The sequence below is a fragment of the Gastrolobium bilobum genome, unplaced genomic scaffold (assembly GCF_033153095.1).
Source record: "Gastrolobium bilobum isolate Gb01-03AN ecotype WA unplaced genomic scaffold, APGP_CSIRO_Gbil_v1 utg11360, whole genome shotgun sequence".
NCBI lineage: Eukaryota > Viridiplantae > Streptophyta > Magnoliopsida > Fabales > Fabaceae > Gastrolobium > Gastrolobium bilobum.
The window spans coordinates 19,160-44,346 of record NW_026898100.1 but is presented as its reverse complement, the minus strand read 5'-3'; the positions used below and the strand labels follow the sequence as shown (position 1 = coordinate 44,346).

At 37.8% G+C, this 25,187-nt stretch overlaps 1 protein-coding gene across 1 annotated transcript; it reads left to right on the top strand.

Annotated features, from left to right (window-relative positions):
* Window positions 1–244: 244 nt before the first annotated feature.
* LOC133312879 (myosin-15-like) lies at window positions 245–25,119 on the top strand (the record flags this gene model as incomplete). Its single annotated transcript, XM_061514152.1, has 17 exons — window positions 245–466; window positions 670–809; window positions 1,393–1,504; window positions 1,697–1,744; window positions 1,827–1,916; window positions 6,088–6,258; window positions 6,427–6,579; window positions 13,315–13,491; window positions 14,304–14,441; window positions 21,167–21,237; window positions 21,378–21,477; window positions 21,549–21,605; window positions 21,692–21,748; window positions 22,641–22,721; window positions 22,801–22,883; window positions 24,398–24,517; window positions 24,620–25,119. Coding segments are annotated over 16 exons (1,818 nt in total), but the record flags the coding sequence as incomplete, so codon positions are not given.
* Window positions 25,120–25,187: the final 68 nt, after the last annotated feature.

The following is a 25,187-nucleotide window of genomic DNA, read 5'->3' as shown; positions in this document are numbered from 1 at the left end:
CATACTATTCTAACAGTTACATATTGTTGCTGGTTTTATTTTGAAGTTATTTGTTACCTACTTACTTTTCTCTCTGAAATTTGGACCTAATGTCTGACCAGTCCATTAATTAATGATCTGGTGCAGAGGCCTTTGGGAAACATTATGAGTTTGATTTTAATAAAAAGAGTTCTGTTTTTTTATTGTATTTTAATGCAGGTGAGATTTATAGAACTTTTTGTCATGATTCTTCATCGTTATGTAGGTTTCTAATGAAGAGGCTAAGCAAATAGAGATTTCCAAACTTCAAAAGATGTTAGAAGCTCTGAATCTTGAATTAGATGCAGCTAAATTGGCAACAATTAATGAGTGCAACAAGAATGCAGTTCTGCAAAATCAATTGGAATTGTCAGCAAAGGAAAAATCTGCTTTAAAAAGAGAGCTAGCTGCAGTAGATGAAGTACGAAAGGAAAATGCTGCATTGAAGGTGATTAGAGAGCTAACTGGCACCATCTGCTGCTAATATCAGTGACTAGAGAATTTTTCATCTCCAAAAACATATATAATTTGTTTGTATTTGGAGAAAATTTGTTTGGAGAAGTATCATTTTTCTCTGTTATTTTCCTGTCTGCTTGTTTTTTCTTCTGAATTTAGTTACATTGTATTCCTTCCCTTGTCTTATATTTTTAGGTTTCTTTGGATTCCTTTGAAAAGAAGTACGTAGCTTTAGAGCTTCAGCTTATGAATGCTCAAAAAGGCCGTGATGAAACCATTGAGAAGCTGAGGGAGCTTGAACAGAAGTGCTCTCAACTCGAGCAAAATGTTAAAAGGTGCCTTTTCTTTTCACTCTTTACTCCCTTTTTACGAATAGATTTAGTTACTGAATGGTGTTACATTTACTCCTATATTCCAATTCCACTGCTCTTTCTTGTTTGTGCTTATTAGAGTTTGAGCTTTGCTATAAATTTTGATGACTTGGGTGAGGTGCCTTCACAGAAGAAGAGAGAAAGTACATGTAAAGAGGAGAGAGAGAGAGAGAGAGAGAGAGAGAGGGAGGGGAGGGGGGGGGGGGGGGGAGAAAATAGGTACTGAGCAATCTGATATTATTCTGAAAGTTAGAGCTCTTTGCATAACCAGAGAGATGTATATTTAGGTATACAAGGAAGCCTTGCATAGCAAGCTAACAAATCCTAACTGAATGTAACTGATCTGTAAGTCTGTAACAGATCTCAACAACTCAGCAACTAATCTAACAGAAGTGCAGCTGTATAACTGCTGAAGCAGCAGTGCTAATCTGAGATTAGATGTAGCATAGTGCTGCGCAAAGTAGCAGTCATATTACTACTCTAACATGCCTTCCTAAAAAGCTATTGTTTTTTGTATTACTATTTCTTCTACTCGTATTTAATGCAGCCTTGAGGAAAAGCTTTTGAGTTTAGAGGATGAAAATCACGTGCTTCGTCAGAAAGCCTTAAGTGCTCCTCCCAAGAGTAACCGAACGGGTTTTGCGAAGTCATTATCAGAAGTAAGTTTCCTCATGCATATATATACATTCAAAAGAATATGTGTTTATAGATACTTTGGTTTTGTTGTCTATTATTAATTTGTTATCTTTGTGTTTCCAGTTCTCAGACAGATCCGATTTTTAATAGCTATGTTGTGGGTGTGTTGAGAATTGTGTTATATAGTTAATTAATTTGCTTTCTTTCTCCAACAGAAATACTCAAGCACAATCGCCACGCGCACTGCACGAAAGCCCAAATTTGTAAGCTACTACTTTCTTGTCTTCCTTTACTGAAAATAATTGCTAAACTATAATTATTTTTAAGTGCTCTGATTTGATGCAGGAGTCACCCACACCCACAAAACTTGTTGCCCCTTTTACACTAGGATCATCAGACTCTCATCGATCTAAGTTAATTGCAGGGAGGCACCAGGTAGATCTTGTTTCACTTCTGTCCTTATTCCTACGCCTTTTCCTTTATCACCTTCCCAAGTTCAGGTGACTGGCAAAAGTTTTAAGGATAACTGAATTTTTTTCTTAATGTCTTGATTTGTTGGTGGAGCTTGATTTGTTGGTGGAGCAAGGGGTGGGCATTCTTGCTTCAGTTTTTTATGCCTAACCAAACTGAATCGATTTTAGTGGTTCGGTTCGGCGAACCAAACCGATTTTACTTTTTTATGACCCGATTTTGGTTCCGAACTGGTTTAGAACAGTTTTTAGTTTTGAACTGGTTTTAAGGAATTTTTTTTTAAAAAAAGTGCCGGTAGTTTAGAAAAAATGAACTGGTTTGAACAAAATGATTTGTTTTCTGAACCGGTTCTGCATAAAGTGAATTGGTTCTTGTTGAGATATATAGTCCCACATTGGTTGTATGTGCAACTAATGTGGAGTTTATAAGGCCTTGGGCACTCCCACCCTTTGAGCTTATCCCAAAGTTCTTTACATGGTATCAGAGCCTTGCCGCCCCCCACTTTCTCTTGTGGACTTTCTTAGCACAGGTAGGCTGGGCCTGTTGCATCTTCCACTCTTCAAGCCCAATGGGCTCTCGTGTGAGGGGGCGTGTTGAGAGATATAGTCCCACATTGGTTGTATGTGCAACTAATGTGGCCTTTATAAGGCCTTGGGCACTCCCACCCTTTGAGCTAGCTTTTGGGGTGGTGACCTCAAGGTTCTTAACATGGTATCAGAGCATTTGCCATTGCACGATACTCAGCTTCTGCACTAGATCGAGCAACAACAGGTTGTTTCTTGCTCTTCCACAAAATTAAGTTTCCTCCAAAGAAGACACAATAGCCAGAAGTAGAGCGCCTGTCCGAGGGTGATCCTGCCCAATCAGCATCTGAATAACCACAAATTTCTGTATTTCCCTGATCTGAATACAACAAACCTTTTCCTGGTGCTCCTTTGATGTATCGGAGGATCCTCACAGCAGCATCCCAATGTGAATCACAAGGGGAATCAAGAAACTGACTAGCCGTACTAACAGCGAAAGAAATATCTGGCCTAGTCACAGTAAGATAGTTGAGCTTCCCAATTAGCCTCTGATAACGTCCAGGATCAGATAACGGCTCCTCCTGTCCGGATTTTATATATCTCAACAGTTCTTAAGCCGATTAAAAAAAATATGATTTTTTGGCATAGTTTGGTTCACAATATGGGTCGGTTCTTTTGGATTTTATGCACACCCCTAATTCTGTGTAATTGTGAGCAAGCCTGAGAATGGTCATAACAAATTGCTGAAGACACAAAATACTTATAGTCTATCAAGGGAAGAGAAGAGGGGAAAAGGTATTTCTTGGTATCAATTTGATATGGGGGTGAAAAATTCATGGATGAGTTCTCAATACAATTTTACAAATATAACTGATCCATGAATTTTTCACCTCCATTTTTAACCTCATACCAGACATGCCATTTGAGTATAAATTTCTCATAGTAAAACAGTGCTCAGATGCCGTCAGTGCTTAAAGAAACTGAAATCGGAACTTAAAGTTCGTCTGTAGTTGTCGCAATTGAAGAGAACCAAATTCTGACTATGATGTGGAGACCACTTCCAAAAATTTCAATAAGAAATCCCTACCCGGGCCCACACTTTTCTAGTGATTTTGGGTCAGGGTTTTGTAGTTGGAGCATTTACTTTTTGTCTTCCCAGATTCGTTGTGCTTGCCATCCTTTTAACTAAGACTTGAATGTGAAAACGAAATATTATTTTCTGAATTGGGTTAAAAGGGTATACTTAACAATTTATGAACTAAACAAAATAATTTCTTTCCCAAAATAGAACTCCATCTACGTTTACTAATAATCTACCATAATAACAAAATAATTTAGAATAATTGCAAATACAACCAACGTGGGACGCTCATAACACTTTACCCTCAAGTTGGTGAATGGATATCTATCATTCCTAGATTACCAGTAAAATTTTGAAACTTCTTTGTAGGTAGTACTTTAATTAATACATCTACCAACTTGACCTTTGGAGGAACATATGTTGTGGTGATTAATCCACTTTCCAATTTTTCCTTGATGAAATCTCAATTTATTTGAAAAAGTTTTGTTCTTCCATGCTGGATCGGATTATGAGTAATGCAAATGGCTGATTTGTTGTCACAAAACAGCTTCATAGCTTTTTCATAGTTTATTGTGAGGTCATCCAATATAGTCTTCATTTATATCAACTCATGAACTCCTTGTGCAGTAGCTCGAAACTCAACCTTTGCACCCACTAAGCAACCATTTTTGTTTCTTACTCTTCCATGCAATCACGTTTCCCACCCAAGAACACATAATGACTAGAGATTGACCTCCTATCAATCATACTTGTGAATAGCTCCGCTTTAGCGCGCTATAGCGGAGTTGCGTTGCGGTGCAGCGGCCGGCTGCCACAGACCGCGCCGCTACGGTCAGGCGAAGTGTAGCGTATGTAGCGGCCGCTATTGCGGCTGAATCGCGGCGATATTGCGCCGCTACAATAGTTTTTGCAAAAATGTTCTCGTCGTAGAAGGAAGAGATTTACAACTTAGATACAAATGAAAGTAAAGATGAAGTTTTGGATGTTCATGATTTCAATTATGATTAGTTCCTTAAGTTCTTTGATTTTGACATTTCACTTAAGTGGCAGTTTGAATTTTGACTAATTTTCCCACTTTATTTTGTTGTGTTACATTATTTGAGACTTTAATTCCTTCAATCTGCTTATGATTTGAATTTTAATGTTTGAAATCATTTATGTTTTAGTTTGAGATCCTTCAAATTTGTTTTTTATGTCACATTTTCATATTTTAAGTTTTATATTTGTGGAGTACAATTTAGTGTATCACTTAGGTACACTTTGCACAGTAGCGTTGTAGCGTTACCCGCTATAGCGCTATAGCAGTTTGGAGGGTCAGCCGCTAAGTGCCGTTATCTGAGATTAATAAATATGCTATCAATTACTGATCTTGCATAATCAACATATGTATATTCTTCCATAGATATATTCCACCCTTTCTGAACAATAGTCCTTTGGTATGTGTAGCTTTAAGATACTATAGAATTTTGTCCACTACTTGCAAGTGACTCACATATACAATATCTGGTCTAGTATGTGCCAAGTATGTCAATTTACCTACTAACCTTTTATATTGTGCTATATCAACCTTGGGACTTCGTGCATCAATTTTTATTTTGTGATTTTGCTCAATGGGTACATGAGTAGCTTTATAACCTAGCTTCCTGGTCTCCCTAAGAAAGTCAAGGACATGTTTTCTTTGAGAAATAAAGATGCCTTGTTTGGAGTGAGCAACCTAAATCCCAAGGAAGTGTTTTAGGATTACAAGATCTTTTCTTCTCAAACTCAGCTGCTAGTTTTTACTTTAGCAGTTGTTTCTTAGCTAGGTCTTCATCACCTAAAATAATAATGTCACCAAGATACATAGGTAGGATAGCGAGTTCACCTTTGTGTGAATGTTTTGAAAAAGACCCGGGGGGTTTTTCTATAGTGAATTTACCTTCTTGTTTGGATCTGTTTTCACAGGACGTTCTGCATTTCCCATGAGGTAATCTTTCTTTCCTTTGCCACAAATAAACATCATGACACCTTGGGACCATGTTAAGTACTTTGTCCTATTGAATCGATGCCTGTTATCATGAGAGAAAAGCTGTTGAGGGACAAGGAAGGAGTAGTATTCGCCTGGTTGTTAGGATTAGGCTGAGATGCGGTGGAGGACAAGTCAGGCGAAGAGGTTTAGAAGGCCCTCATGGAGCTGAATCTCAACGACATTATTTTATCAGGCCCTTGGATGAGGGCTGTGATACCATAAAGATAAGTAGAGCGGCGGAGTTTGAATAATTTCTCTGCATATCTTAGAGAATGGCGAGTGCAATATAAATTGGGAGATGACTTTACAAGGAATCAGTCAATCCCTAAGAATCAGGAATAAAAACTGAAATAGAACTATCATCGGAAATAAAATTATTCTTTGACTAACACATGGTCCTAATTGATTTAAATATGGAAACAAGCAATATAAAAACAAATAAGGACAGAATTGATTCATCCAAGAATATTCGATGTGGAATAACATGGCTGACAACTCTAATAGATACCATATGTTTTGCAGGATTACTACGAATTCCTCTCTAGGTGTATCAAAGAAAATTTGGGATTCAAAAATGGTAAACCTCTTGCAGCTCGTATCATATACAAATGTCTTCTTCATTGGCATGCCTTTGAATCCGAGCGCACAGCCATTTTTGATTACATAATTGAAGGCATAAATGAGGTTCTAAAGGTAAATGATATGCTCTCATTTTCAATATTGTTGTTGTTACTTGTCTTATATTTAGAATTGAGTTATGACTTTTTCTTTTGGCATAGTTTATAGTCCTGTATCTGAATTGTAGGATCCCTGTGTAATTTGTTTTTTGAGATTTATTCGTTGGAGTTGGATCTGCTTCAGGTTAGGGATGATGACATTGTCTTGCCATATTGGCTGTCCAATACTTCTGCACTCCTATGCATCTTACAGAGGAACTTACATTCAAATGGCTTTTTAACTTCCACTGGTCAACGTAATACTGGATCATCTGGCTTGACCAGCCGGACAGGGCCTGTGAGTTATCTAGTTGAACATTGGCATCTCATATATAATTATGTGTATGTGTGTGTTAGTCGTACTTAGTTCTGGTTAAGGGCTGTCATTTCCTCGCTAATCAATTAAGATTTAAGATAAAAGTGGCCTAGTAAGAAAGTTGAACTAACACTCAAGATTTAACTTGGAAAACTGGAGCTAAGCTTTTTCTCGCTGATCAATTAAGATAAAAGTGGCCTAGTATGAAAGGTATAGAAAGTTTGAATGATGGAACCAGTTTTTCCATTAAAACTAAAAGAAAAAAAACGTACAATAAATAGACACCAGAAATATTCCAGTGCAACAAATCCCTATAATCAGGGAAAGAGATAAAACTAGAAAACTGAATCCTATTTTAACTAAACAGGAAAAATATCAGAAACAAACTAATCCTAGGAATTTAAATAACAAATAACGAAACAAACTCCTAAGATTAAGGAGGAAAAATAAAACATTCTAGATGCTGAAAACTAGGGATTGCAACACTCCCCCTCAAGCTGGGTGGTAGATGTCCAGCATTCCCAGCTTGGAAATTAGTCCTTCAAATTTAATTCTTGATAAAGACTTGGTTAAGATATCAGCAATCTGGGACCCTGTGGAAATGTGACTTAGATCAATAATATTTGCATCAATTTTTTCCTTGATGAAATTTCTATCAAGTTCAACATGCTTGGTACGGTCATGATGGATTGGATTATTGACAATTCCAATGGTGGCCATGTTATCACAGAAAATCTTCATAGGATCCTTGTATTCGAGGTGTAGCTCCTTTAGGACTCTTAAAATCCACATTCCCTCACAAGTGCCTAAGGACAATGCCCTGTATTCGGCTTCAGCACTGCTTCTGGCTACCACAGACTGTTTTTTACTCCTCCAAGTGACCAAATTTCCCCACACATATGAGCAATAGCCTGTGGTTGATCTTCGATCGATAATGGATCCTGCCCAATCAGCGTCCGTGTAAATCACAATATCACGGCTGGAATTTTTCTTGAAGAACAATCCTTTACCAGGAGTCATCTTTAAGTATCGTAGGATTCTGTAGACGGCTTCCAAGTGCTCTTCATTTGGGCTGTTCATAAATTGACTGACCACACTCACAGGGAAACTAATATCAGGCCTAGTGTGGGCTAAATAAATGAGTTTTCCAACTAGTCTTTGATATCTCTCAGTGTCTACCGAAGCACATTCTTGTTTGAGTCCTATCTTGTAGTTCGCCTCCATTGGTGTATCAGAAGGTTTACATCCCAACATCCCTGTTTCATTCAGCAGATCAAGAGTATATTTTCTTTGAGAAACTGAAATTCCTTCCTTAGTTCTTGCCACTTCCATTCCAAGAAAATATCGTAATTTTCCAAGGTCCTTGACCTCAAATTTGTGAGCTAACGTCTCCTTTAATTGCTTTATCTCATCCTCCCAATTACCAGTAATCACAATATCATCAACATAGACAATTAATATTGTAATTTTCTGATGAGGTGCAGTTTTAACAAACATAGTATGATCAGTTTGACATTGGGAGTACCCTTGATTTTTGACAACTGCAGTAAACTTATCAAACCAAGCCCTTGGAGATTGCTTCAAACCATAAAGGGATTTTAATAATCTACATACCTTTCGAGATCCTTGACCATCTTCCACTCCTTGGGGAATTTCCATGTAAACCTCTTCTTCTAAGTCACCATTTAAGAATGCATTCTTCACATCCATTTGCCAAAGGGGCCAATCTAGGCAAGCAGCAATGGACAAAAGAATTTTAATTGAATTAAATTTTGCTACTGGAGCAAAGGTTTCCTGGTAATCAATGCCCTGTGTCTGAGTGAATCCTTTGGCCACAAGTCTTGCTTTATGGCGATTAATACTCCCATCTTCATTATATTTGATGGTAAAAATCCACTTACAGCCAACCACTGATTTTCCTTGTGGTAAGGTAACTATCTCCCAAGTGCCATTTTTTTTGAGTGCATGCAATTCATCCTGGATAGCAGAACACCATTCAGTAGTCTTAGATGCCTCAAAGTAGGATGTAGGAATGGTTTCCTTGTCAATGTTCTTGACTAGATGCTGCATCCTGGAGGAAAGATTAGCATAGGATATAAAATTACAGATGGAATGACTTGTACATGTCCTTACCCCCTTACGAAGTGCAATTGGCATGTGCAGAGCATCATCAGAACTTGGCAGCAAGGATTCAGTTTGGTCAAGTGCAGGACTAATGGTTTCTTCAGTTGGACCAGGAGCCAAGGTAATCTGTTTGTCAACATGTTCAAGCATCTCAGAAGCTGTTCTGTATTTGGGCCGTCGCGTGTAGACTTGCAGGGGCTGCTGTTCAGGCGGTTTCTGGAGCGGGCCGGAAGAGGATAAGCCATTAGATGAAGTGTCATTTTCCTGAGATTCACCTAAGACCGGTGTAGGGGCTGTTGAAGCAGAGTTTTCTGGAGTATTAGTCACAAACAACCATTCCTTGGAATTAGGGATCTCCCCCTGAATGGCGGTTTGGGAAAAATAAGGCTGATGTTCAAAAAAGGTGACATCTTTAGTAATGTAGAATCGATGTGTGGCTGGACTGAAGCATTTATACCCCTTCTGAGTAGGGGAATAGCCAAGAAAGATGCCCTTAAGAGCCCGAGGATCCAATTTACCACCTTGAGAGTTATGAATGAACACGGTGCAACCAAAAATTTTTGGTGGGAGATTTGGGGTTAAGGTCAATGAAGGGAATGCAGTGAGGAGTGTTTGGTAAGGTGAGGAGAAGTGTAATACCCGAGATGGCATGCGGTTGATAAGGTAAGTGGCTGTAAGAATAGCTTCCCCCCAATAATTTTTGGATGTATTTGAGGCAAAGAGTAGGCTACGAGCAACTTCAAGTAAATGGCGATTTTTTCTCTCAGATACACCGTTTTGTTGTGGGGTATTGACACAAGAGCTCTGGTGGATGATGCCATGGTCTTTTAGGTAAGCTGAAAGGTCCAAGTTAAAATAATCACGTGCATTGTCAGATCTAAGGGTAAGGATTTGGGTTTGAAATTGGGCAAGGATCATTTTGTGAAAGACTTTAAAGGTGGATGTGACTTCAGATTTATTGGCTAATAGGTACACCCATGTCATTCGAGTATGATCATCAATAAATGTGACAAACCAACGAGCACCCGTAAGGCTTTTAACAGTTGCAGGTCCCCACACATCACTGTGGATAATGGCAAATGGTTTAGAAGGAACATGCATTTGTAAGGGATAATGAGACCGAGTTTGTTTTGCAAGTTGACATATATCACATGAAGGAAAATTCGAATTCTCATTAAATAAAGAAGGGTACATCTTTTTCATATATTGAAAGTTTGGATGCCCTAATCTAAAATGCCATAAAAGAGCCTTATTCAAATTGCTAGTTGCTGCAAATGTGCTGTCTTGAGTCTTCATAACCGCGGCTGTGTAAAGTTGATATAAACCATTAGAGACCCTAGCACTGCCAATCGTCCTCCCCGATGCCAAATCCTGAAAAATACAATCAACGTGGGTAAATTTGACTGTGCACTTTAAATCCTTGGTCAATTTGGTAATAGAAATTAAATTGCAGGTAAGAGATGGAACGTAGAGAACTCCAGTTAAAGATATGGTTGACGATAGGTGAACAACACCAATTCCGTGAACCTTGGCTAAGCCTCCATTTGCTGTTTTTACTGATTTTGCCTCGAAAATGGGAAAGTATTCAGAAAGAAGAGAGGAATTACCAGTCATATGATCTGTAGCCCCAGAATCTACCATCCAGGAATCACATTTATCAAGATCGGATTGGAGAGCTGTATGGTGTACCTGATTGATGACTATCAGATGAGGGATTAGATTTGTCCTTATTGCAATCTTGCAGCATGCGTTGTATGGCTATCACTTGTTCCCTTGTAAATGTATGGCCTTCGGATTTTGCTTGCGGAACATCTTCTACAACTGCAGCAACATGATTAAAGTCTCTGTTTTGTCTTGGCTTCCAATCAGCTGGCTTGCCATGGATTTTCCAGCATGTATCCCGAATATGCCCAGTTCTGTTGCAATGGTCACACCAGAGCTTACCATTTCGCCTAGGTCTGGAGTCTGCATTGTTGGGTCTAGAGACAAAGGCTGCTGCTTCCAAAGGTGCATCAACTTTTGGGATGCTATTGGTCAAAACTTTGCGGCTTTCTTCCCACTTTAATTCAGAAAAAACTTCTCGCAAGGATGGCAGAGGGCGAGTGGCCATGATGCGGCTGCGAGCTCCATCATAGATTGGATTGAGTCCCAAAAGAAGGTTGTAGGTGCGGTCTTGTTCAACAATTTTCTTATACTGAAGAGTATCGGCTGGAGTAGTCCATTCATGTTGATCATAAAGATCCAATTGTTGCCAGAATTTTAGGAGTGAATTATAATAGCTGGTGACATCCTTGTCCTCCTGTTTGAGATCACGAAGAATCCCCTTGATGTGAAACAAGGCAGCTGTGTTATCTTCCTTAGAGAAGGCTTCCTTCACGCCATCCCAAATTTCCTTGGCTGTGGAGCACAACATGTATGTTTCAGCTATTTCAGGCACCATGGAATTCAGCAACCAAGACATCACAAGGTTATTTTCAATGGACCACTTCTTGTATTGTGGATGACTGGTTTCCAGAGGAGCAGCATCACCCGTACCGGTGAGATGATCTCCCTTGCCACGGCCTCCAATGAACATACGAACGCTGCGTGACCACAACAAATAATTGTCTCCATTGAATCGATGACCAGTGATGACTAATGCTGGACTATCGTTGGTAATGACAGCTGCTGAGTTGTTGTTGGTTTGGTTTGATGCTGAAACATTGAGTGGGGTTGTTGTTGGAGTGGTATTTGTACCGGTGGTATTGGAAGAAGTAGTTTGGTAGGCTCTCATGGTGCCAAAGAGTGGCACATTGGTAGCCATGGGTGGATCAGTCCCTTAAAAATCAAGCTCTGATACCATATAGAAAGTTTGAATGATGGAACCAGTTTTTCCATTAAAACTAAAAGAAAAAAAACGTACAATAAATAGACACCAGAAATATTCCAGTGCAACAAATCCCTATAATCAGGGAAAGAGATAAAACTAGAAAACTGAATCCTATTTTAACTAAACAGGAAAAATATCAGAAACAAACTAATCCTAGGAATTTAAATAACAAATAACGAAACAAACTCCTAAGATTAAGGAGGAAAAATAAAACATTCTAGATGCTGAAAACTAGGGATTGCAACAAAAGGTGAACTCTACGGCACTCAATTTAACTTGGAAAAATGGAGCTAAGTTATTTTGTCTATTTTTGTGTGTTGTTTCACGGGCACATGATAAGGTTGCTTTTGAAATTTTAGTTTTGATGGTAGTTTGTTTTCTGCAAACATTGTGTTTTATAATATATAGAACACAATAAATAGAGTATTTTAGGTTAATTAAATTCTAGGGTGAAGCTATTTTGGGGGGATAAAAGAAGAAACATTATTAATAGAAGAGTGCAAAAATGTGGAGGATAAGGTACCCTTCTTAGCAAAAGTAGAAAGAACAAACAAAGGAAAGACAATCTATATTATTTAAATCAAGCTGTCCACTTCCTTCATATGTTTGTTAAGTAGTGTTTCTTCAGGCTTCCTTGAAGAAACTACGCCACCATGGTCCAAACCCAAATAGAGGTCATAAGCCCCTGAAGCTAATCATATGAAACTGTTCCAATTTGAGAGGACATGCCAAGGATTCACCAGAGACACCTAATAACTTTCTCCAAATGGAAGTCGCTGTAGGGAAATATTGAGACATGTAAAGAATCAATTCAACCCAAAAGCTTAAGCTGTTGGGTGAGGCTATATTAATGGTTTGATATATCTCAACACTCCCCCTCACACGAGAGCCCACTGGGCTTGAAGGGTGGACAATGCACAGGCCCACCTACCTGTGCGAACAAAGAAATTCTACTTGAAAGAAAGTGGGGGGCAACGAGGATCGAACCCGGGACACGAGGCTCTGATACCATGTAAAGAACCAATTCAACTCAAAAGCTTAAGCTGTTAGGTGAGGCTATATTAATGGTTTTATATATCTCAACAAGACAAATAAGCAACCTTGACCAACACATAAGTCATGAATATCAAAGTGAGCTTCGTAGGCTCTTTGAATAATTTCAATATTTTTTTTGCTCTTTCCAGTATAGAAGAAATTTATTATAAGGGGAGAAAGAGTGCAATGAGAATGAGCTCAAAACTTACAATATCATCTTTTGAAAAATGGAAGGAAAATATATTATTGAATTGTAATTACAACTGTATAAAGGGTTATCTATTTAAAGAGACTAATTGACCTATTGGGCTAAGCCCAAAGAAGATTCTAGAATACAACAATAAATAATAAATAAAATAATAATTATTTACAACAATCCTCCTCAAGCTGAGGAATAGATATTTATCATTCCCAGCTTGCTAGTAAGTTTTTGAAATCTATTTGAAGGAAGTTCCTTTGTCAAAATATCAGCTAATTGACGCCCAAAGGGAATGTATGAAGTGACGATGAACCCGCTATCAAGTTTTTCTTTGGTGAAATGATGGTCGTCCTCAATATGCTTAGTCCGATCATGTTGAACTGGATTATGAGCTATACAAATTGTGGACTTGTTATCACATAGCAACTTTATAGGTTCCCCTGCCTCATTTTATATTCTCCTCCTGATTGTAGTTTTGTGCTATTTCCAGGAACCAAAATTTCCATTGAAGTTTGTTGGGTATGATGATGGAATGTCACATGTAGAGGCGAGATATCCTGCTATACTTTTTAAGCAACAACTAACTGCTTGTGTAGAGAAGATTTTTGGCCTTCTACGTGACAATTTGAAAAAGGAACTTTCTCCACTTTTGGGAATGTGTGTTCAGGTGACATTTCTGACTTTTTGCTGTTACTTTGGAGAAGTTATTTGTGAATAAACTACCATTTTAATTGCTGAATCGTTGTGCTTCTGTTGTTGTTTCCAGTGTAATCTCATGGCCATAATGCATAAAGGAAGATCTTTATTGAAATGAATCAGATTCTTGAATGGAGTTTGTAGAACATTTTTTTCGGGTGCTAGGAGGGACGGGGGTTAATGAAGTCACAAACTAAGTCTGTTGTTTCCTGAACCAGTTTGAATTGCTTTAATTTTTGCTTGATGGATTTTAGTAGTCTCAGTGTAGCACCCACTTGCTTTCAATCATTTCTTCCATTTAACCTCACTGTATGGTGGATGTTCAACTTCATTTTGTTGCATGAGCTGTTCTTTAGTTTAATTATGAGGTGTTTGCAAGGGGAAGCTAAGGATTAGAGTTTGTAGAGAAGTCGGGAGTTTGTTCTTAGAGGATGAAAGAAACTGGGAATGTTGTGAGGGAAGGAGGGAGGAAGCCTTTGTTTTTACTTCAGTTCACCTTTTCCTTCCCCAACTTGAAACCCAATTTCGTGAATTTATCCATTGCTGTAGTGACAATAGTGATTTAGTTGCTACTGCTCTGGAGATTGTGTTCTTTTAACGAATGCCATATATTTTCTACTCCAATTTCAGATTGTCTTTTATTAATGGTAAAATATAAATAATTGGCAGTTATGATAGCTTACATAATTTAGATCATTTATTTTACATTAAAAAATGAAATATTTTATTTGAAGTGTACCTTTGCTATTGTGTGTGTATTATAATTTACTCTTGTCTGGTTAGGCACCCAAAACAGGACGAGGGCATGGTGGAAAATCATCTAGATCTCCTGGTGGGCTTCCTCAACAATCATCTGGCGGTCAGTGGAGTAACATTGTCAAATTTTTGGATTCAATCATGGACAAACTACGTCGAAACCATGTATGTTCTGTTTTGTTTCAATGGTCTCTTTGTTACTGTGTTCGGTCAGTTCGTTGAATATTTTTGTTGCAGTCCTGCATCCTCTAAAACATAATTTTTCCTGTAATTATTGTAAAATATTCTGTTGTTAGGAAAGATTATTATTTACCATAGATTAGATGTTGTTTTAGGCAAGTAATTATTTAGCCAAGTATATATATTAGATGAAACTGTGTGTACCATTACATAATTCAAAAATAATAGTCTTTTTTCAATTTATGTTGGTATAAGAGCTTCCGATATGGGAGACTCTTGCTTTCATAAATTAACCCTAGATTGGCTTCATCGGAGCCTCTGTAGCAGCAGCCTTCATTGGGGTTGATCTCCTGTCTTTGTTTGCGCCTTTATGCCCAAGACTCCACATGCGACTTCAGCTGCCATTGGTGTCTGCTGTTATAGCTTCTCTGATCAATGATCCCACTAACAGGTTCATCGTCTCTAGACCATCCAACCACCGAAGACCCATTGCTAGCAGCTTTTTCATGTGCTCTCTCCATGCACTGTTCTTCTATGCGTCAGATCCAAGTGCTGCTACTCAAACCATGCATGACAGCGCATCAGGCCATTGTCTAGTCTGCCACGGTTCTAGCTAGCTTGGCTTAACCTCTACCCTCATTTGGTCCATAAAGCATCACCCACATGCTCTAACACATATTTCATCAAGTGTCTCTCGTTTTCTCTTTCCTTAACCTTTTGGATGAAGATCATATTGGATGACCTTGGAATAAAGTATGCAGCTCCTATGAATCTGTTTGGTGACGAAAAATCAGCCATTAGCATTGCACTAAACTCAGTTCAACATGATAGGACAAAACATATTGAGATACACCAACACTTGGTAGATGCATTACCTAAGGGATTAGCCATTGAGAGGTTTCATGATCTTACTGACAAGTTGAGAATGATAAATATTCACTCACCAGTTGAGGGGAAATGTTATAACCTTCCCGCATCCACTAAAACATAAGATTCCCATTAATTATTGAAAATATTCTATTATTATGAAAAATTATTAATTACCACAAATTAGATATTATTTTAAGCAAGTAATTATTAATTACTATAGAATGAAATCGTGTACTGTTACACAATGCAGAAATAACATCCAGTCCTTTTTCATTTAAGTATTTTTTTAAGTATTCTTACGTTCTACATTTGTTAGAGTAGTTGTTAGAATAGTTAAGTGTATATAACAGAATAGTTGCACTTCTTGTGGGCTTAGCCCATTAGATCTTTTACTCTCTTTAAATAAAGAGTTCTTGTACATTGTAACACACAATTATTCAATATACCATTATTCTATTATTCAATCTCAAGTTGGTACTAGAGCTGGTTGTTCTGGGAACCCTCGCTTCGGCTAAAACCCTAAGCCCAGTGTTTAGGTATTGTCTTCTACTTATTTGTGCGTCCTTCCGGCAAGGCTTCCTCTACGTTGTGCGTTCCTTTGGCTTGTTTCCGCAATTGTTCACACGACATTGTTCATCTCGTCCATACGGTCACTGTTCATCGCGTCCGTACGAGTACTGTTCACGTCCGTACAGCCACTGTTCAGGTTTTTGGAGTTACTGTTCATTGCCGAAAAGGCAGAAACACGTGTTCCTTCTTGTTCGGCTATCCGGTTGATTCAATTTGCTTTGTTCTGTAAGTTTTTATTACGTTCGTAATGGCAGAATCATATCTTGCTCCTGATTCTTCTTCTGCTGTTTATTCCACTGCTCTTGTTTCCCGTATTGAATCTCACGGGAACAGTGGATGTAGTCAAAGACCTCGTTGTAGTTATTGTCAGCAACTTGGTCATTATGAGGAGTGTTGTTACACGAAGTATCCTCACCTGTGACCTTATTCTGCGAATATAGTTCAATCAGATACTCCTTCATCTGGTTTAGTCTCTCTCTCTCTCTCTCTCTCTCTCTCCTGTAGACTATGCAACACTTCAGGCTCTTCTCAGGAAGACTTCTCCTCAGTCTCAGCCGTCTGCTCCAGATACTGGTAATCCCGTTGCTTGTGTTTCTCATTCTACATCACTTGGCCCTTGGATATTTGACTTAGGTGCTACTGATCATCTCTGTGGTAAAAAGGAATTATTTACGTCTTTACTTATTCTGATCATTTACCTTCTTTTACCTTTTCTGAAGGAACCAAAGCCCCAATTCGTGGGATTGGACAAGCTCGTCCGACCTCTACCTTGACCTTGACATCTGTCTATTACATCCCTGACATCCCTTATAACTTAATTTTTGTTAGTAAATTGGTCCACTCCCTCACTTGCACCATTACTTTCTCTAACCATTATGTTTCTATGCAGGATCCGGGTACGGGGAAGACAATTGGAGAGGGTTGTGAGTCATGCGGGCTTTATTATCTGGTTGTATCTCGTCTTACAGTGGCATGCTCTCTCACATAATCTCCACAACTTATCCACAAACACCTCGGTCATCCAAGTCTTTCAAAATTGCAAAAGATGGTTCCTCTTTTATCCGATATTCAATCTTTAGATTGTCTATCATGTCAGCAAGGGAATCACACACGCTCCTCCTTTGCCAATCGAGTCAATAAACGAGCTGATGCTCCTTTCTCTCTTATTTATTCAGATATTTAGGGTCCAAGTCGTACTTTGTCTGTTTTAAGTTTTCGGTATTTTGGTACTTTAATTGATGATTATTCCCGTTGTACTTGGGTTTATCTAATGAAAAATCTTATTCTCCATTTATAAAAAGTTCCCTGCTGAGGTTCATACTCAACTTGGTGTTTCTATTCGTATTTTACGTAGTGATAATGCTAAGGAATATGTTTCTTTTGACTTTTCTAATTTCTTGGCTACACAAGGTACTTTACACCAGACCACTTGTCCTCACACCTTACAATAAAATGGGGTGGCCAAACGTAAAGACAGACATCTCATTGAAAATGCCCGTACCCTTCTTATTCACATGAAGGTTCCTCTTCACTTCTAGGTGGATGCCATACTAGCCTCTTGTTTTCTCATCAATTGTATGCCTTCCTCTGTGCTTAACAATGACATTCCCTATAACCTATTGTTTCCTCATGCTCCTCTTTATCCTCTATCTCCACGTTTTTGGTTGTACTTGTTTTGTTCATGATCTCACTCTTGGTAAGGACAAGTTAACATCCAAAGCCTTTAACTGTATTTTTCTTGGATATGCTTGTCTTCAAAAGGGTTATCGTTGTTATTCTCCTGATCTTAAGCTTTATATTGTTTCCGCTGATGTCACTTTTCTTGATCAACAACCCTTTCATTCTAACTCATCTCAGTTGTCACAGGTTGATCCGGTTCTTCGTGTTCCCTTTCTTGACTTATCTTTACCAGCTGCAGGTAACTCTCTTCCAGAGAAAAGTGTCTTCTTCCCTGAGGATTGTCTTTTTCTCAACTACCAACGTCGTCAGAAAGTGCCTCATGTGGACTTGACCTTGGATGACTCATCGCCTTCTCCTGTCACCTCTTCCACTCCGGCTCCTACACCAGAGGCTCTTCCCATTGCTCGAAGAAAAGGTATACGTACTACTCGTAACCCTTATCCTCTTTATACCTTTTTAAGCTATGACCGTATTTCTATTTCACTTTTGTTTCTAGTTTTTCTATTCCTAAGACCATAGGTGAAACACTTTTCCATCCAGGGTGGCGTCAAGTGATGCTTGATGAAATGACTGCTTTTCATTCCAATGGCACTTGGAATCTTGTTCTTGCTCCTCCGGGGAAGTCTATTGTTGATTGCTGGTGGGTCTTTAATGTCATGTTGATCGTCTCAAGGCGCGCTTAGTTGCCAAGGGTTTTACTCAGACTTTTGGTCTTGACTATAGTGACACGTTCTCTCCTGTTGCTAAGATGGTGTCTGTCCGGATGTTTCTTGCCCTTGCTGCTGTTCGTCACTGGCCACTCCTTCAACTAGACATTATAAATGTTTTTCTTTATGGTGATTTACAAGAGGTTTACATGGAGCAACCATTTGGGTTTGTTGCTCAGGGGGAGTCTGGGAAGGTATGCAGACTTCGTAAGTCCTTATATGGCCTCAAGCAGTCTCTTCAGGCATGGTTCAGCTGTTTCAGTTCTGTCGTTCAGGCTTTTGGCTTAATTTGCAGTAAGGTCGATTATTCTGTGTTTTATAGGTTCACATCTCCTGACAAGTGCATATATTTGTTAGTCTATGTTTATGACATTATTCTTACTGAAAGTGATCAAGCTGGGATTCACCATTTAAAACAGTATTTGTTCAGTCAATTTGAAACGAAGGATCTTGGTAAGCTTCGTTACTTCTTAGGGATTGAAGTGGCATAGTCTAGACAGAGAATTTCTATCTGTCAAAGGAAATATGCCTTGGATATTCTAGAGGAGACTGGTACATTGGGGTGTAAGCTGGTTGATACACTTATGGGTCCTACTATCGAATTACTACCCGGTAAGCAAGCACGGACACGCAAATTTTGAAAAATCTGCGTGTCGGACACGTTCCGACACGCGGTCAACTCTTCGACACGTTTTTCCGACACGCAGTCAACTTTTTTCGACACGCGGTCAACGCTCAGACACGTTTTTTTTTTAATCTTAATTTTATTTTATTAACTAAATATAAAATAATTAATTTATAAATAAATTTTTTTCTATTATGAAATTTGACATAAAAAATTAACAAAGTACGAAAAATTATTTTTATTTATATTTATGTTATGAAATTTAAATATTTGATTGGTTATGACTTATTATGGACTCTTATATGTATTAAATATAAATTATATTATATATATTAATTTTTTTATTTAATATCAAAATGTGTCCCAGCGTGTCGAAATATGATATTTTTTAGAATTAACGTGTCGGCGTGTCTTGTCGGTGTCAGTGCATCATAGCTACCCGGACAGAGAGATCCATTATCTGATCCTGGACGTTATCGGAAGTTGATTGGGAAGCTTTATTATCTCACTGTGACTAGGCCAGACATTTCTTTTGTTGTTAGTATGGCTAGTCAGTTCCTTGACTTTCTTTGTGATTCTCATTGGGATGCTGCTGTGAGGATCATCCGGTACATCAAAGGAGCACCAGGGGAGGGCTTATTATATTCAGATCAGGGAAATACAGAAATTTGTGGTTATTCAGATGCCGACTGGGCAAGATTACTCTCGGATAGGCACTCTACTTCAGTGTATTGTGTCTTCTTTGGAGGAAACCTGATTTCTTGGAAAAGTAGGAAACAAACTGTTGTTGCCCGCTCTAGTGCAGCGGCCGAGTATCGTGCAATGGGAGTTGCTACCTGTGAGCTAATCTGGTTAAAGCAGTTGATTCAGGAGCTTCATATTTGTGAACAGAAACAGCTCATGACACTCATTTGTGATAATCAAGTTGCGCTACAAATATCATCTAATCCTGTATTTCATGAGAGAACCAAACATATAGAGATCGATTGTCATTTCATTCGAGAAAAGATTCAGTCAGGAAAAATCAAAACATTTGTCAACTCCAATGATCAACTCGCGGATGTCTTCACTAAAGCTCTTAGAGGTCCTCAGGTTGAATACATTTGTGGCAAGCTGCGTGCTTACAATATATACGCACTAGCTTGAGGGAGAGTGTTAGAGTAGTTGTTTGAATAGTTCAGTGTATATAATAGAATAGTCCCACATCTTGTGGGCTTAGCCCATAAGGTCTTTTAGTCTCTTTAAATAAAGAGCTCTTGTACATTGTAACACACAATTATTCAATATACCATTATTCTATTATTCAATCTCAAGTACATCCGTACCCGGGAGTTATTTCACTGTGTATTTGTTGTGCGTACTTCATTTCATCGTGGATGCCTTTCTTTGTACTCTTCCTTTATTTTGTTCTGTTATGCAACCCCATATATGGTAGTGTAGTAAAACCCTAATTTATATGGATATTTGCTTTTACCTGTGATATTTTATGATTTTCTTTTGACTGGTGAAAATTGTGTGCCATCTTGGAATGGGGCTAAATTTGAAAGCTGACATGACACATGTTTACATGCCTATATTAAATGCTTTCCAAACTGGAGCAATGGAATTAATTAATCGTAGATGAAAGTGTAATTACATATATATGTATTTTCAGCTTTGTTTGTAATTCAGTTTTCCCTGTTCTCCTTGCTTTCTGCAAATCATTCTCTCTGTCGTGAATGAACCCGGATCCTTATATTTACAGAACTAGCATCCCTTTCATGAAAGATGAAAGAGATCCTGTTTGAATCTCTGGCTGGTAATATTTGGAGGCTGCTGGTAGAAGTGTAAGTTCCTACTTCCTAGTAAAGTGAGGGAAGGGAGAATGGAATGGAATGGAATGGAATGATGGGAACACATGGCAATCATATTGTTTAATTAATGTATTACATATGAACAGAGTGGTTGGATGATGTCCTGCTAGTCCAGTTGAAGCTATGGGTGTGGAACAGTTCTCTTTTTGCAACCCAAAAAAATAATGTGCATTCAGGTGGTAGGCTGTGAAATTGTATACTTCCTTGCAAGCGGTGATGTCTGATGCATTGTCCTTATCTACTTTGTAGTTAGGAATATTTGTAGTCGAAATATTACGTTTCTTTTGGGGAACAAATAAATAATAATTTCTGTGGTTGTGGATTTAGCTGCTTGTGTTATCAAGTTTCAACCGTTCCTGTGATCTAATTTTTCCCCCCCATCTTACCTAAAAATTGCATTTTCAGGTGCCATCCTTCTTCATCCGTAAGCTAGTTACCCAGGTTTTTTCCTTCATCAATATTACACTCTTCAACAGGTAAAAACCATAATTGTGTGAAAGGGTTTTTTGTAGCTTCAAATCACTAATTTGCTTTGTTGGTTAGTTGATTTTCCTTTGTTCAGTTTTCTTTATTTTTCTTTTTTTATTTAATTTTAATATTTCTATCATATTTGTAGTCTTCTTTTGCGGCATGAATGTTGCACATTCTCAAATGGTGAATATGTAAAGTCTGGTCTCTCAGAACTGGAGAAATGGATAGTTAATGCAAAAGAGGAGGTACACTGAGCTTGCTAGTTTTACTTCGAAATTTTAGTTTTATGGCTTGACAAAGTACTTGTGAACTGTAGTATGCAGGAACATCCTGGCACGAGCTGAATTATATAAGACAAGCTGTTGCGTTCTTGGTATACTGTCTTATTTTGGTTGGATTTCTAGTGGTATCAAATAGAATTGCTATCTTATTTCTGCTTTCCTTCCTTTAAATTAAAAGGTAATACATCAGAAGAGGAAGAAATCTTTGGAAGAGATTCGGCTGGATCTTTGTCCGGTATGATTATCGTATTAATGGGTTGCAATACCATTTTTATCACGCATGGGCCATGAATGTTTGATTCTAGTTGTTTCTAACTAACTGATTTAATGTATTGGTGAAACTCTTCAATTGGGAGTTGGGATGAAATTTTTTGATAATACGAAACGTATATCTGGATGTCAATATAATAGAACACTGGTAATCAGATAACTGTTTGATTGAATTTCAATTAAAATTCCTATTCATGTTACTGGTATTGGGATGATACCAGCCCCAGAAATGGATGTTAAGAAGGAAAATAATGAAAGAAACGACACACACTTCAAGGGATCTGCCTCCTCCTCCCACTCCTTTTCTGCCATCTCCTTCCATCTCACTTTTATTCCTTCCTTCCAACCAATTTCCTCTCCTCTTTATTACCTCCCGCAACATGTGCAGGCTGTTATATCCCTGTTTCTCACAGTTATTCATATTATTCTCACTGCCTATGTGGACTCCTGATCCCCTGCTTTCCCTCGTATTCTTCTTACGATATAGCAAGTTAGCAACAGGAGAGTGAGTAAATATTTGCTTGAACATCATTAATTCATTTATTTGTTGAAATTTATATTTTCTTCTAAGAAAGACTATTATATTGGTATCTCCATTAGCAGTGCCTCTTATGCCTGACGGTTTTAAGAATATTTGACGAACAGTTAATGAATTTAATTGCACTGATAAGGGAGCATGTTTGGTCCCACTCACTATGGGAGATCTTCCTTTTACCCCGTGTTATTTCTCCTTTATTATTTCATCTTTTAAGTGTATGTCTGATTGTTTTGCATTCATTAAGGGTGCAATGTTCTTGATATACAATTTGTCGAAGCATATAAAATTGGAAACAAGGCTAACTGAACTTCTTTAACAGGCATTGACTGTGAGGCAAATCTATCGAATCAGTACTATGTACTGGGATGACAAGTATGGAACCCAGAGCGTGTCCAATGAGGCAAGTTTGTTTTTAATTGATTCAAAATACAATTATGACGGTAATTTCTTTAGACTTCTGAAATATAGATGGTGAACAGGTAGTTAGTGAAATGAGGGAAATTGTCAGCAAGGACAATCAGAATCTTACGTCAAATTCTTTCTTGTTGGACGATGATCTGAGGTACACTGCTTTCTGCCATCTAAGTCATTTTCACATACTTGCGGATTTAACATATTGCTGGATGAATCAATGTGAATAGTTGACCTTGGTTGCTGATGAAAATTACTGGACTTTTATGGCCAGTTTTTACTTTAATCGGAGTTCTGATTCTGTTTTTAATTTTTAAAATTGTAATTACCATACCTCAAAATAAGGTCATATTTAATTGTACTTGTTTTTTTAACCTTTTTAGTTAATTGTGAAACGAAGCGAAATCAAGTTTCTTAATTGTGTCAAGTAGCATTTCTAGTTCACTGGCATACTTTTTAGTTCAGTTTGTTCTTTGTTGCATTTCTGTTTGATGCTGAATAAGAACGATAAGAATTTTTGCCACATAAATATATAGAATTTGTTGCTGTGACTGTGACTCATGGATGTCAATCTCTAATGCTTATGAGAATTACTGGCTGTAAGACATCTATGCTGGATCAAGTGGGAATAGTGATGCTGATGGGGGTGGGGGCATAACAGAATGCTGATGTGGCAGGTGAGAGAGAGAAAAAAAGGAGGGAAATTAGTTAGAATAAAAAGGGAAGAGGGCCTAGTTGTCTTATTTTCTACGTTAGTTACTATATTTATCATTCTGTTTTTTTTGAAAATTCTTGGTTTCAATCCTCCCAGTTTCTATAATTGAGAAGAGGTTCCTATCACCAGCAAAAAATTTTTTTTGAATATATTTTTGTTTTTAAAACATTGTGATCAGTTTATGCCATTTGATGGCTTTTCTACTCAGGTGGTGCAAATACATTTTGTTATTACTATTTTGGTGCAATTTCAAATTTAATTTCCAATTTCCATTATGGTCCAAATTGCAGGAAGCTGTGGATCTCACCCATGACTTTGTTGCAATTTTTATTTTATTTTTTTTTTAATTCATGTTTTGGGCACCAAGCACGCTTATATATGTGTTTAATTCTTTTAATATTAGTTTTATGAATTCAAAACCAATGCATAATTCCTGGCCCGGGAAATAATTTGAGTGCAAGTCATGGCTTGCATCTACTACTACACTAATAAGGGCCGACCCAGTTCAAATACCCACTTCGTGAGTGTCTGGGGAAGGGAATACTCTAGGCAGTCTTTCCCTTGCTTTTTGCAGAGAGGCTGATTCGAACCCGCGACCTGAAACACCACGGCAAGCAAGCTTACCGCTGAGCCAAGCCGGCCCTTCACTTTATATAGTACTAAATTAGTACTAAATTTAGTACTACTACACTAATATAGTACTAAATTTTTTTTGTACTAAGTTGTTTGTCTAGCTAACGAATTTATAAAATTAAAAATAAAAATTACTTATATATAAGTTATCTTTGGTGCCCATCACTTTAAATAAAAATAAAAATTCTAGGCCCTTGTGCAATTTACCCCATTTTGAGAATTAAGTTTGAAATTACCCCAATTTCTAGTGCACCACATGAGTAAAAAAGCCGCCATTTGTTAGATTCCTTGATCTGAACCTTCAATTCTTGTTGCAGCATTCCTTTCTCTGCTGATGACATAGATATGGCAATCCCTGCTATAGATCCTGATGACATTGTTCTCCCAGCATTCTTGTCAGAATATTCTTGTGCCCAGTTTCTTAATTCAGATTAGAAGTAATTGATCTACAATTCATGATCGTTACTGAAGCTTGACATTTAGCTTCAATTTGTTTATCTCTAACGAATCAAGATAACCATTTGCTCTTGTGTAAATAGTTATTATCTGTTCTTCCACGGAGAGAGGAGCTGATGGGGGATTCACAAGCCTTGATCCATTTGGCTACGTCCGCCCCCTATCCTATGTAAAAGTTACGAAGACTACGAAGACTACAATTTCTTCTGTTTTGTTCTCATTCATGTCAATAGTATACACATTGGAAACACAAGCTTCTCTTCTCAAGGACAGCAAACTAGTTTGTCGTCAGATATTTTTAATCATGATATCAAAGATAGAAGAGTGATTCTCATGGTTGATTTGTAATTTGTAAGAGTGATTCTCATGGTTGATTTGTAATTTGTCCCTAAGTTACATACTTCAACCAGCATTTTGTAATTATTCTAGTATAGATATGGTGTAAGCTTCACATGCTGCTTCTGTTATTATGCAGCCCATCTCTTGGGCATTTTTTTAGTGGTTTTTATGTTGTATTCTATGTAGATATGCAATTGTAACTAGTGCCTTGGCATAAGAAATGGAACTTCATTCATTGATGTAAATAGTAGCCCTACTGAAATTCTCCTTTGCGAGTTCCAAATTATTAGTTTTATCTTCAGCAATTTGGTG